The sequence below is a fragment of the Oncorhynchus nerka genome, linkage group LG10 (assembly GCF_034236695.1).
Source record: "Oncorhynchus nerka isolate Pitt River linkage group LG10, Oner_Uvic_2.0, whole genome shotgun sequence".
Taxonomy (NCBI): domain Eukaryota; kingdom Metazoa; phylum Chordata; class Actinopteri; order Salmoniformes; family Salmonidae; genus Oncorhynchus; species Oncorhynchus nerka.
The window spans coordinates 31,188,508-31,203,848 of NC_088405.1; the positions used below are offsets into that span (position 1 = coordinate 31,188,508).

At 41.2% G+C, this 15,341-nt stretch overlaps 1 protein-coding gene across 6 annotated transcripts in view; it reads right to left on the bottom strand.

Annotated features, from left to right (window-relative positions):
• The window catches only part of LOC115135135 (potassium voltage-gated channel subfamily KQT member 5-like), a 150,709-nt gene that overhangs the window by 34,521 nt on the left and 100,847 nt on the right, over positions 1–15,341 (bottom strand). For 3 of the 6 annotated variants that reach the window (XM_029669455.2, XM_029669453.2, XM_029669454.2), the window contains 3 exons: positions 14,317–14,448; positions 13,378–13,497; positions 10,374–10,500 (listed from right to left, as the gene is read on the bottom strand). In XM_029669455.2, coding sequence (XP_029525315.1) covers positions 10,374–10,500; positions 13,378–13,497; positions 14,317–14,448 — 379 coding nt within the window. Of the gene's footprint in view, positions 1–201; positions 6,837–10,373; positions 10,501–13,377; positions 13,498–14,316; positions 14,449–15,341 lie in introns of those variants that run through there. The other 3 variants (XM_029669458.2, XM_029669459.2, XM_029669456.2) reach the window with 3 other exon arrangements.

Below are 15,341 nucleotides of genomic sequence, written 5' to 3' on the forward strand. Positions count from 1 at the left end.
AATACATTTTTTTAAAGTTAATCAAGTGTAAATGACCAGAATTACCATAGATTGCCATAGATTACCTGTTAATTACTAACATTACCGGAAATAACTTTTGTCAACTACCAGTAGTTTTGCAATCCTAGCCCTAAGCCTCTTTTTATAGTGCAACTTGGTGTGGTTATACAGTATTTCATTCAAGACATCCAGACCAAATAATACTTTCATGTTTGTAGTTTATTGATGTATAATATTACAATTCATTTTGTATTTCTCCTCCACAGAGATCTTGTAACCTCTGTTATGTGCACTTTAATACATTAATTTGAAAGAATTAGGAATGTTAACATTATCAACCATGTATTTTCAAGGGCAATTCTGCCGTATTCATTATCTCCAGCACCAAAACAGTATCTACATACACTGAGTGTACAAAACATTAGAAACACCTTCCTAATATTGAGTTCCACCCCCCTTTGTCTTCAGAACAGCCTCAATTGGTAGGGGCATGGACTCTACACCGTGTCGAAAGCGTTCCACAAGGATGCTGGCCTATGTTGACTCCAATGCTTCCCACAGTTGTGTCAAGTTGGCTGGATGTCTATTGGGTGGTGGACCATTCTTGATACACATGGGAAACTGTTGAGTGTGAAAAACCTTGCCACATTGCAGTTCTTGGCACACTCAAATTGGTGCGCTTGGCACTTACTACCATACCCCGTTCAAAGGCACTTAAATCTTTTGTCTTGCCGATTCACCCTCTGAATGGCACACATACACAATCCATGTCTCAATTGTCTGAAGGTTTAAAAATCATTCTTTACAATTATCCTGCTTCAAGGGAATTATCACCGTTATACAAGGAGTTACCAACATATTCAAATAATGATTGACATATTGTCATAAAAAACATTATTTTGATAAATTAATTCATATTATTTCATTCTTCCACGAGATATAGTCCCGACACAAATCTAAGGTTACTACACAAGCCGGCTGGTTGTTCGATCTATTGGTTCGGTTGCCAGAGTTCCCAGTCGTTATATCTTTTTGTTCTGCATCCATGGACGCAACTCTGTAGTTAGTTCTAAATGTTCCATTGCCGTACTGGCTGGCAACGTTCTTATCCCTTGTTTGATAGCTAGCCAACTACGGCTAACTACGTCCAGAATAACAGCAAAGTGGCTGCATTTGCTGTTATTTGTTTAAACTGTTTTCTAGTGACATTTATTTAGATATATCCATAACAATGAGCTAATGATGCGCGATTTCGCCTGACACAGAAAATGTGCTCTCTCGTTAGGACATTGTTGATCATAGGAGCTAGCCAACAATACAGCTAACACAATCACTTCAGTCTGAAGCTAGAAAGACTGCAAACTAGCTGCTCTTCAACTTCATTTAGTTTGTCCTGTTTTCTGTTGACATTTCTTTGTATATATTCATAAAAATGATACCAGCTGATTCATGATTTCGACTGGCTAAGAAAATCTGTCTGTCTGTCTGGCCCCGACATGTTCATTACTACGGGACAGCTGGAGATAAATTTCAATATTGAAACAATGTTGCAAATGTCGGGGCAGACAGACTGCACGGTTTATACAAATCTCTGCTGTTGAAAACCAAATGATAGTCTAAAAGAAATGGGAGATAATGTCTAGATGCTTTTTATAGTAGAGATCAAGTTTATAAATTGCCTGGCTGGGTTGATGAGACAGTGGATTGCGCAGTGAGAGTAAATAGATATTTCAAAGTCATAGAGTTAGCCGGTGGTAACTTGTGGAATAGACGCCGGCTGGAATGAGGTTTTAACCAATCAGCATCCAGGATTAGACCCACCCATTGTATAATAGTACATATTTTGAAGCATGCATCAATGCAAGCTTCAATTGAAAGTATGCAAAGAAATATGACGCAGCCACGTAAAAAATGACGGACATTATTTAAGCTGAAGCGAGAGAAAATACACTGACTTCGGAATGAAATGTTGCCTCTTCACATCTCATATGTTGCCTGACTACAATATTTTATCTTGATATGTTAATAAATACATGCTGTGTTAATGTTTACCTGCCTACAGATCGCAAGCCCATAATAAGTCAATAGGGCTATCTGGCTAGCTACTACTTTTAGCTAGCCAGATAGCCATGAAGAATAGTTAGCTAGCTACCCATGAAGAATTGACATATATCTTGCATAATATTAATTTTAGGTCATTTTTTGGTTAGTCTATTCTTGCCATTGTCCTGGCTGGATGAAGGTTCAGGGAATGGGGAAGTGAAGCGTGAGGTAATACAGTAGGGGGAAGTGTGAGTGCTTCTCAAACGTAATGTTTTATGTATTCTCCACACGCTCGTCCTCACAAGAACATACTCAAGAGAAAGCATTGGAGAATGCACTCAGAGCATGAGAGTGTGGAGCAAGGTAGTATGCATATTGAGAAACACCCTCAGTGTATGTGAAAACAGGCCGTTTCTATGATCTGTGGTTAAAAAGATAATAAGAAAAGTCCTTAAAACAGGGTAGGATTAAAAGTAAACAAAACTGTGATTTTCAAAACCTGCAATGAGTTTCTAGCCAGAGGGAGGGTATTTTCTTGCTCCCCACATCACCGCGAGTCTCATAGTGTTAGGGAATCACTGTTAAATAAATGTTTATTTTTGATGTTCGCATACTTTTTTACTTTATATATTTTTTCTAGAAATGCGCCGTTTTCATATATGAAGACACTGTAATTGTGCTGGAGATAATGAAAATAAGGTTGAAAAGTGGTTGAATTGCCCTTTTAGGCCTGTTTTGGATAATAAATGACAGTACAAGTGATATAGAACATGTACTGTAGTAGATTTGCAGCCATTAAAAGTGTGTTATCCAAGTTTCAGAAACTGAGCTTACACCTGTATGAGTTATTCTACGTAGCTAGGCACTGTAGCTACATATGCAGCCCAGTGGAGAAAAAATAACTATAATCATATTAAAATGCAAGAAAGGCACTGTTAAGCATTTACAGAATAAACTAAGGGAAATTAACCATTAATTAACCAGTAAATTTGATATAACTTCAGTCTACAGACCAAGCATGACATTTCTTCAATGGAAGACTCCATACTCTATAGTTAACTAAGTGGATTCGATACTCAGCCTTCTTCCAATGGAGCTGACCTCTACAAGTACCTCCTGTCTGTCACATGATTATGTATCTGGAAAACATTTCATTACAGAGCATAAAACCACCAGTTACATATGCAGGTTCCAACGTCTCCAAACGATTGTGCTTTCAGTTGTGCATTTATCGTACTAACTCCGCTCAAACACTGCAGCCATAGTCATATAATATCCCATTTTAACACAGCTATGTAGATTTTGCAGGTCACATACTGTATTAACATAGATTATATACAGGTAACTGCCAAAATAAAGGAAACACCAACATAAAGTGTCTTAATAGGGCATTGGGCCACCACGAGCCACCAGAACAGCTTCAATGTGCCTCGGAATAGATTCTAATGTCTGGAACTCTATAATTTGGTGTTTTTTTGATGGTGGTGGAAAACGCTGTCTCAGGCGTCACGTTTCAGAATCTCCCATAAGGGTTAATTGGGTTGAGATCTGTTGATTGAGAGAGACACACACACATGAAAATATACTACAGTTTACTATAGAATACTACAGTACTTACTATAGAAAATAATGATATAGTAAAATGTAGAATACTATATTACACAATGTAGTATCCCTCGATCATGAGTAGTACTTATTATAGGATGTTGTAGTATACTGTAGAATACTATAGTAAATACTACAGTATTATCCCGACAAAACAAATGTAGTAAATACTACACAAATACTACAGTAAACTATAGTAAATACTACAGTATTTCCTTTGTATATACCCTGACCATTCCCCTACTCAATATCGCAATTTGTGCCACCCATAAGTGAGAAACCTACATGCCAAGTATAGACCATATATTGTGTTCCTTACAGGTTATGGAAAAGAGCAGATGCTCTGAACTATCTGTTCAGACCCCAGTCCTACCTACCTACAGGTTATGCTAAATGTGCTCTTTTATTAGTTCTCCAGAAGGTTTCTTGAAGGAGAAAGCCTTCACTTCTATGTCAAAGATTATAATACAATGACACTATAGTAAATACTACAGTTATGTCAGCAAAAACACTACAGTAAATACTGCAGTATATTACCATCCGCAAAAAACACTACATTAATTACTATAGTATATACTAAAGTTTTCCTTTTACTACAGTTTTTACGCTATAGTTAACAGTAAATACTACAGTAAAGTCTGCAAAAACACTATAGTGAATACTATAGTATTTATACCAGAGTATACTATAGTATTTTTTAATGTGCGCACAAACACACACACACACCCTGTAATAAACCCCTTCTGCTACTTTGAGACCTCTCTTTCAAAGTCACTGAGATCTTCTAGCCATGGTAGCCAAAATAATGGCCAACTGGACATTTTTATACATGACCCTATGCATGATGGGATGTTAATTAACTCAGGAACCACACCTGTGTGAAATAGCCTGCTTTCAATGTACTTTGAATCCCTAATTTACTCAAGTGTTTTCTGTATTTTGGCATTCATCTGTACATATTGCATTCTACAGTGTAATTGTTAATCAGCTAAGCCAAGTGCACTTATGCACCATAAAAACAAATGTGTTGAATGTAAGCTGTCATCGTTAACTCCACAGAAGACATTTATTAAGACTGTTGTGTCTGTCTCTTCTTCAAGAACAAAAAGGTGCAAAATAGAGGAAATCAAAATGGCTGACACAGTTTTGTGCATATTCTCATTCAAGAGCAGGCATCTGTGTTCAGGCTGAGTGGCAGTCAAACAGTGCTAGTGGTACACATGAGCTGTAAGACAAGAAACCCTGCATTCTGTAGTGTTTATTGTGACCGACAACTACAGTGTACCACAGCTTTGTTTCACTATCTACTGTATCACAGTCATAACTGATCTTATTTGGCTGCTGTTTGTCTTTCACTAAATGCCTTTAAAAGTCCAAAACAATGAATCCTACTGGAGTACGCAATCAGCAAATTGGATTTGTTCAAAATCAAATGGCCTCACAAGATTGTACAATTTATTAGGAAAATAATTGACAAATTTACTTCAATAGGTTTATCTTCTTATGTTAATATCAAATTAATTATTGTATTATCTATTATTAAATGGTGAGCTTGTTAGGAATACTTGGGTAATAATAGCTGACTGCTCCAAATTGCCTCTCAAGGGTTTGGAAGATACATGAATGGAACACGCAGGTAAAAACAGGTGAGCTCTGGGCTTATGAGGTTGGACTCAGCCCTCATAACTGTGGTTCCAAGGCTATCGAAGGGGCTCGGGGGCTTGAATGCTCTCGACCCTAAAGTGCAGTTTAGACATGCGGTGGTCATGCATAGTCGAGAGAGCAAACAGTACCACTATCTGACCAACCTCTCTTTTGTTCAATCTTCCTCCCCCATCTTCCCTTCCCCTGTTAGTTTCTCAGCTTGTTGCTGTTTTAGGAAATAGTCCATGCAATGATATGCATGAGAGGACATCTTTTGTTGACACCTCAAACATCGTAAAAACAGAGTTAAAATCAACAGTTTCAAATCTATTATTGTTATTTTTTTTTTTGTCCAAGTGAATTCTCTATGCTGGATGGTCATATTAGTAATGTGTGTGTTGGGGGAAGGGGTTATTTTATTCACTCCTATGGAATAGTTATTTTAGTCGTACATGGGGAGGCTGGTTGAGGGACTCTGCACTGTCCATTGTGGGGATGTGGGGTCCGGTCAAACTGCTTGAGGACCCCCCATCTTCAGTCAGCAAGAGGTCCAAGCAACCAGTACCGTCTGCTGTGGGATGGGACAGGAAGCCACTCTCCTGGGACAGGAAATCAAACTGGTCCACCTGCGGCTCCAGGTCACAGACAGTGATGAAAAGGTCTGTTTCACGCCAGTTGCTAACGTCGGGGTTGCCTTGGGAGCCATCTCTGGAACTGCTACTGTTGCCGAGGGGGGAGGACAGGTTGGGGGGGTTGTCTGCAGATGGCTGGGTAAGGTTGTGTGCTGACCAGGACTTCCCCAGCCCCTGTCCCTGCTCAGAGGGTACCCCCCCACATCCAGAGGAGAGCAGCAGCAAGGGGTCCACCTCCAGGCTCAAGTGCCTCCTCCAGGGGCCCTCTTCCCTCAAGTGGGGCTTCCCCCTCAGCTGCACCCTACTCTGGGCATGTTCCCCCTCTCTGTCCTCCTCTCCATCGTCCACACTGGAGCCCACCATCATAGAGGGGCCTGAGCTCTCCTCCAGCCTACCCCTTCGAGGAGCATCTGGGGTGGGGCAGAGGGGGCGTCTGTGCTGGGTTCCAGTGGTGGACAGCTGGAGGGTGGCGGCACCAGCAGATGGTGGAGGGGGCAGGAGGTTAGGGAAATGCACTCGCCTGGGGAAACTACTGGGGGTGGCGAGGAGCGGGTAGGGGCTATCAGGGAGCAGGAAGGGCATGGGTGTGGGGGATGCGGTGGAGGCAGGGTAGGGGGGGGGGCAGGTGTTGAGGGTGAGCTCGCTGGGGGCCAGTATGAGCTGGAGGCCCCTGGAGAGATGGTCACCTGTTGTTGACCGGGATATACCCCCACCCCCCTCACCTGGATGCCCTCTTACACACTCCCCTCCCAGGTGGGAGCCAGAGGGCAGGTCCTTGCTGAGGATGGAGCTCTGGTAGTCGGATGTCTGGTGCTCCAGCTCGAAAAGGGGCAGGGAGGAGAGGGTGAGGGCAGACGAGCCCTGCCTGTACACATCTAGCAGAGAGTCCAGCTTTGACTCTATGGACGTCACCTGGGGGACGGGGGGTGACAGTCAAAAGCAACAAGGGTTCACTGTGCAAGTGACAAACACACACTATAGACACTGAACAAAAATATAAACGCAACAAGCAACAGTTCATATAAGGAAATCAGTCAATTGAAATGAATGAATTAGGTCCTAATCTAAGGATTTCACATGACTGGGAATACAGATATGCATCTGTTGGTCACAGATACCTTAAAAAAAAGTAGGGGCGTGGATCAGAAAACCAGTCAGCATCTGGTGTGACCACCATTTGCCTCATGCAGCGCTACACATCTACTTTGAATACAGTTGATCAGGCTGTTGATTGTGGCCTGTGGAATGTTGTCCCACTCTTCAATGGCTGTGCGAAATTGCTGGATATTGGCGGGAACTGGAACACGTTGTCGTACACGTCAATACAGAGCATCCCAAAAATGCTCAATGGGAGATTTGTCTGGTGAGTATGCAGGCCATGGAGGAACTGGGACATTTTCAACTTCCAGGAAGTATGTACAGACCCTTGCAACATGGGGCAGTGCATTGTCATGCAGAAAAATGAGGTGATGGCGGCGGATGATTGGCACGACAATGCTCCTCAGGATTTCGTCACGGTATCTCTGTGCATTCAAATTGCCATCGATAAAATGCAATTGTGTTTGTTGTCCGTAGCTTATGCTTGCCCATACCATGACCCCACCACCATCATGGGGCACTCGGTTCACAATGTTGACATCAGCAAACCGCTTGCCCACACGAAGCCATACACGCTGTCTGCCATATGTACAGTATATACTGTAGCCTAGTCAAGGCCATTCTATTCAACTATTGCTGTATGTATACTATTCTATATAGGTATTATACAGATATACTACATATTCTATCCACATACTGTCTATAATGTCTATGCATCCCATCATATATACAGGTATATAGAGTACCAGTCAAAAGTTTTGACACACCTACTCATTCCAGGGTTTTTCTTTATTTTTACTATCTTCTACATTGTAGAATAATAGTGAAGACATCAAAATTTTGAAATAACACATATGGATGCATTTTTCTAACCAAAAAACAAATCAAAATATACTTTATATGTGAGATTCTTCAAAGTAACCACCCTTCGCCTTGATGACAGCTTTGCAAACACTTGGCATTCTCTCAACCAGCTTCACGAGGTACTCACCTGGAATGCATTTAAATTAACAGGTGTGCCATGTTAAAAGTTCATTTGTGGAATTTCTTTCCTTCTTAATGCGTTTGAGCCAATCAGTTGTGTTGTGACAAGGTAGGGGTGGTATTCAGAAGATAGCCCTATTTGGTAAAATACCAAGTCATTTTATGATATCAGCTCAAATAAGCAAAGAGAAATGACAGTCCATCATTACTTTACTTTGAAGGTCAGCCAGTCCAGAACATTTCAATAACTTTGAAAGTTTCTTCAAGTGCAGTCGCAAGAACTATCAAGCGCTATGATGAAACTGGCTCTCATGAGGACCGACCCAGGAAAGGAAGAACCAGAGTTACCTCTGCTGCAGAGGATAAGTTCATTAGAGTTACCAGCCTCAGAAATTGAAGCCCAAATAAATGTTTCACAGAGTTCAAGTAACAGACACCTCTCAACATCAACTGTTCAGAGGTGACTGTGTGAATCAGGCCTTCATGGTCAAATTTCTGCAAAGAAACAACTGCTAAAGGACACCAATAAGATAAAGAGACTTGCTTGGGCCAAGAAACACGAGCAATGGACATTAGACCGGTGGAAATCTGTCTTTGGTCTGATGAGTCCAAATTTGAGATTTTTGGGCCAGACCGTGTCTTTGTGAGATGCAGAGTAGGTGAACGGATGATCTCCGCAAGTGTGGTTCTCACCATGAAGCATGGAGGTGGTGGTGTGATGGTGTGGGTTGCTTCGCTGGTTACACTGTCTGTGATTTATTTTTAATTCAAGGCACACTTAACCAGCATGACTACCACAGCATTCTGCAGTGATCCCATCTGGTTTGCTCTTAGTGGGACTATCATTTGTTTTTCAACAGGAAAATGACCCAACACACTTCCAGGCTGTATAAGGGCTATTTGACCAAGAAGGAGAGTGATGGAGTGCTGTATCAGATGACCTGGCCTCCACAATCACCCAACCTCAACCCAATTGAGATGGTTTGGGATGAGAGTGAAGGAAAAGCAGCCAACAAGTTCTCAGCATATGTGGGAACTCCTTCAATTCTGATGGAAAAGCATTCCAGGTGAAGCTGGTTGAGAGAATGCCAAGAGTGTGCAAAGCTGTCATCAAGGCAAAGGGTGGCTACTTTGAAGAATCTAAAATATATTTTGATTTGTTTAACACTTTTTTGGCTACTACATGATTCCATATGTGCTATTTCATAGTTCTGATGTCTTCACTATTATTCTACAATATAGAAAATAGTAAAAATACGAAAAACCCTTGAATGAGTAGGTGTGTCCAAACTTTTGTCGATGTCCAAACTCATCGAAAGTGAGCATTTGTCCACTGAAGTCAATTACGAACTGCAGTCAGGTCAAGACCCTGATGAGGACCACGATCATGCAGATGAGCTTCCCTGAGACGATTTCTGACAGTTTGTGCAGAAATTCTTCCGTTGTGTAAACCCGCAGTTTCATCAGCTGTCTGGGTGGCTGGTCTCAGAGGATCCCACAGATGAAGATGCTGGATGTGGAGGTCCTGAGCTGGGGTGGTTACATGTGGTCTGCGGTTGTGATATCAGTTGGACATACTGACAAATTCTCAAACAAAACGTTGGAGACGGCTTATGGTGGTGAAATGAACATTAAATTCTCTGGAAACAGCTCTTTTGGACATTCCTGCTGTCAGCATTTGGCATTGGTCATGCTGGTTAAGTGTGCCTGCTATCTGAGCAGCTAACCGATCGCTGCAGCTGTATATAGTCTATCGGTAAATAGCCCACCCACTTTTACCTACCTCATCCCCATACTGTTTTTATTTATTTACTTTTCTGCTCTTTTGCACACCAATATCTCTACCTGTACATGACCATCTGATCATTTATCACTCCAGTGTTAATCTGCAAAATTGTAATTATTCGCCTACCTCCTCATGCCTTTTGCACACAATGTATATAGACTCTTTTTTTTTCTACTGTGTTATTGACTTGTTAATTGTTTACTCCATGTGTAACTCTGTGTTGTCTGTTCACACTGCTATGCTTTATCTTGGCCAGGTTGCAGTTGCAAATGAGAACTTGTTCTCAACTAGCCTACCTGGTTAAATAAAGGTGTGGGGGACAAATTGTGCTGTGTGACAAAACTGCACATTTTAGAGTGGCCTATTATTGTCCTAAGCACATGGTGCACCTGTGAATAATGATTGTGCTGTTTTATCAGCTTCTTGATATGCCACACCTGTCAGGTTCGTGGATTATCTTTGCAAAAGAGAAATGCTCACAACATTTCTGGGATATTTTTTTTCAGCTCATGAAACATAGGACCAACACTTTACATGTTGCGTTTATATTTTTGTTCAGTATAATTTGCTCAAACGCTCACCTGTCTCTCCACTTTACACACACGTCCCAGCATACTCATGTCCTCCAGTGGGTCCCCATCAGGGTGAAGCTTGTCCCTGATCTTTTTGTCCATGGGGATCTGGCCCTTACCCAGTATCTGATCCACCCTATGATACACACATTTCTTTGAATTAAACACAAATAGTGGACTTTGATAGCCAGTTGGTACATTATATTTTCACATGGGTCATACAGGTGGTTTTACGTGTGAAGTTTCACATGTACTTTTTCCTTTCTTGACAAAAATAATTCCACACATGTTGCATTTATTTCACACGTACATTTTCCCACTTCCAGCTACATCTGGTCGCCCATTCAGGGCCGCACCTCCTAGCCCATCCAAATCAAATGTTATTTGACCGAGACGCACCGCGACAGAAAGACAATCTAATTTAAAGATTCAGAGCCAGCGAAGCAGCTCCCCTCTGTCTCAGTCTTTTTAGACCAAGTATCTGATGCTGTCTGGACCAAATGAGTATGGCATGTCATACTATTTCTGGCCAGACATAATCAAATATTGTACATGGGCTATATATAGAGGGGCGCTGTTTCGCTAGCTCGCGTGCTTTCTCCGGTGACATAGATTTAGCAGAGAGGAAGAGGCGAAGCGAGAGGGATCACTCTCGCCAAAATTTGTCCAGAATAAGCCCAATGTGTTTCTATGGGCATAATATACAGACCTAAGGTTTTCGCCTGCCTTCCGCCTTTGGTACAAAAACTTCCATTGTTAGGGTGGAGACATGTGCATCTCGTCATTATATACGGATCTCTGGGTTCAGCCTCTTGCGAATTTGAAAGGAAAGTTGTTAGGATGCTGGAGTCCCCTAAAATAAATTGATATTTCGCCATTAAAGACTATAATTACTCCTGTCTAAATAAAATGATAAAAAATGATTCACCAGGGAGCATGACTTAGCCACAGAGGATCATTAGCTTATTTTATTTTTAAAATTGCTGTGTAGTGTTTCAAATCACAATCGTTTAGGCCTATGCCTATTTTGGAAGCCCGCAATTTGGTTAACGCGCGTGGAAATCGGTCTAGCTGATTGAGTTGTGGCTGTCAGTGATACGCATATAAAATATGTGAGAAGATAATGTGTCTTGAGTGTAATTGAAAATGTTGCATGAAGAAGGGGAGTGGTGTGTGGCAAAGATATGGCGCATCTCTATCCAGAATGATCTCAGCTGTCTGCCGCCAATTCTGGCGCATTCATTGTTTCATTGTGTGAATTGTTTTTCCTTTGATTGTTTATTTGTTTGATCAATTCCCAATAACTTGTGTCACCAGTAGGCCTAGAAAATGTACAGTTAAACCCCCATAATTTGGTTATGTGAATTTCTGCTAATGCATGTTTTACTTATGCTACAGTCATTCACGTTTTGTTTTATTTCATAACCACTACTAGTTTTGTAAAAAATATATATATATATTTTGTATTTTGTTTGGAGTGCTCCATGTGAGCAATGAGCACGTGTCTGGTTTTCTCTTTCCTGATTAATTTATATATCCAAAAATGGATGTAGCAACTAAGGATTGCCCCTTTAACAGGCAGTGACCTTCATACAGAAAAACTATGTCGCCATTTGAAAGTGATCCATTAACCATTAGCAAAACAATATTATGTCCACTGTTCCGCAAATGTCCCGCATAACCATGCCCCTTGTCCCACATTTGGGCTTTTTAAATGTGGTCACCCTAATTCCACCGGTGGAAACATTGCTACTGCAACAAAAAAAATTCAAATCAGGAGAATAACATTATTTCACATGAGAAAGTGAGATTTTCACATGTGGAGTTTTCTTACATGTGAAACTGAAAATTAGATTTTCACATGTGGAGTTTTCTTACATGTGAAACTGAAAATTAGATTTTCACATGTGGAGTTTTCTTACACGTGAAACTGAAAATTAGATTTTCACTCTCACATGTGGAATTTGAAGTTGTGCAAAAACGATCACATGTAAAAATCTAATCTGCAGTTTCACATGTGAAATTAAACACACATTCACATGTAAAAACTGCAAATTTGACATGTGTTTTTTTGTGAGGGCAGGCTATAGTTAAAACACATTCACACAGTGTTTCTAAACTACAGTTTAAATCAACTACAATGCAATCTACAGTGCATGATAAAAAACAACAATCTGCACCAACTAGTAACTACAGCCATTCTCTTTGTTCACAAAATATCCATGTTGAGAGCAGAGGAGACTGGTGGGAGGAGCTATAGGAGGATAGGCTCATTGCAATGGCTGGAATGGAATTCATGGAACAGAGTTGAACATGTAGTTTCCATATGTTTGATGTGTTTGATACTATTCCATTCCAGCCATTATAATGAGCCCGCCCTCCTATAGCTCATCCAACCAGCCTCCTCTGATTGACAAAATCCTTAGTCATTAGCCAATCATTTGAAGGAGGAAATGTCTGTTAGTAAAGATACAGCAGCAGCTGTCAATCTATGTCCCCGAAGCACAGCAACATGCAAAAGATTTGAAACAGACCACACATTCATAACAGCTTTTCTTCTACCACACGCTTGGCGAGATGCTACACACGTAACATCTACTAGTTGAATGCGTCCATTGGTTAGAAAACATGTGTCATCAGGGAGTCCAAAGCTCCTACAACTGGGTTGCTTCAGTGAAAGCAGTGTCTCCTTTCTAGTCAATATACAGAACTATGGTGATCGAAATCAAAAGATCTGAAAGTAACTGGATAGTGTAAGAAATATGATAGAAACTCTTCTAGTCCCATTGGAAGCCTGCAGGTTGAGCCATCACCATTTCACCTTTAAACCTATCCCGTCTCTGTGGATCTAGAAACACAGGCTTTGTGCTCCCTGATGAACACATGGACATATAGCACCATCTCCTTTCAAACTCTGTCTTCTGTGTGAGGGACCGGGGACAGGGTGGAGTTGGGGGTAGTGGCTAGGGGGTTTATGTTATTAGGGGTTGGTGTGTGGGGGGGGTTGTCTAACCCTGGGGACTTCATCCCTGGGGCGGACTTCCTCCTGGCCTGGCTGTAATATAAGTGCAGGGAGGGGGAGGACATGTTCCTGGGTTTGCTGCTCAGGGTGTGGCCCACTCCAGTGTCCAGTCTGTATGAGAGAGACATGGGGTCAAATACAACACACACACGCACACGCACGCACGCACGCACACACATTCAGACTCTTGAAGCGAAGCAAAAAAGGACAACTACAGGCACCACGTACCCGCTACAATTACATTCTCCAAAACAGACTAACTACTAGAATCCACTAGTAGATTCCACTCTATTAATCAGTAAAAGTACACAATGTAATGCCATATCTAACAGGATTATATCACTGATGTAACCGAAGTCAACAATCCAAACTCCTGAAATGATATGGTTGGTTAGTCTCAGACAATAACGCAATGCAAGAGTCTACAGTCACACATAGAGATGCATGAGATGTCTACAATTTGTGGGGGGTTGTCTAACTGTAATATAAGTGCGGCGGGGGGGGCCTGGGAGGGAGAGGGTGTGTGAGTGTGTGTGCACACACGCAAACACACACGTTAATGAAGTGGAGAAGGTGAACATACGTATATAGAAAGGTGTGTGAGTGTGTGTGTTTCAGTGTCTGTGTTTGCTTGTGTGTGTATTGTGTGCACTCTTAGAAAAAAAGGGTTCCAAAAGGGTTCCTCGGCTGTCCCCATAGGAGAACCATTTTTGGTTCCCGGGAGAACATTTTTTGTTTCCACGTCACGTAGAACCCTTTTGGGTTCCATGTAGAACCCTCTGTGGAAAGGTTCCTAAATGAAACCCAAAGGATGCTACCTGGAACCCAAAAAGGGTTCTTCAAAGGGTTATCCTATGGGCACAGCTGAAGAACCCTTTTAGGTTCTAGATAGCTCCTTTTTTTCTAAGAGTGTGTATCTGTGCATCTCACCTAGTTTGTAGACTCTTGATTCTGCAGAGCATATCCAGGTGTCCTGCAGAGTACTGCTCTATCACATCCTTCACATCGTATGGACGCAGAGTCTCCTTAAACTTCTTCTTTGCTACATGAAACTTCATGATCCTGAGTGGAAAAGTAGGGGGAATCACACAGAGGTCCGTCAATGTTCTACCTGTCATCTCTTAGTCAGCCACTAGAGGGTAACAACAGCTTAACTATGCATAACCCTGTATGTTGGCAAGAAGCTGACAGCTATTGTAGCCTTTATTTAAACTTTTTTTTTAAAAACAAGATCAGCTTTAAAAAACATATTTCTCAGTTTATCATTGAGATACAAAAACAAGAAGTGATGAAAATAACTGATTGTAACTTTTAAAAAAGAAGTAATCTTTATTTAACTAGGCAAGTCAGTTAAGAACAAATTCTTATTTACAATAATGGCCTACCAAAAGGCAAAAGGCCTCCTGCGGGACCAGGGGGTGGGATTAAAAATTAAATAAAAATATAGGACAAAACACACATCAAGTCAAGAGAGACACCGCAACACTACATAAAGAGAGACCTAAGACAGCAACATAGCATGGCAGCAACACCACATGACAACAACATGGTAGCAACACAACATGGTAGCAGCACAACATGGTAGCAACACAAAACACGGTACAAACATTATTGGGCACAGACAACAGCACAAAGGGCAAGAAGGTAGAGACAACAATACATCACGTTTCGATGGTTCTTCTCCTTTTCATTTGCATTCTAATTGGTTTAAAAACTTATTCACCAGGTGTTGGAACTGGTTCAGTGAACAAAACCGAAAACCGGAAAATATTTACATTTAGTTAGGGATACTATAGTTATCACATTTCACATTGGATTATTAACTACATAAAGGTCAAATGTGTTTTTAATTAGTGTGCCACTCCGCACACACAAGCTTGTTAGCTAGCTAGCTTCTCTGGTCCAGCGTTAATCCAACTCTGAAGTTCAAAGACATTCAAAGTTCCTCCATAGAA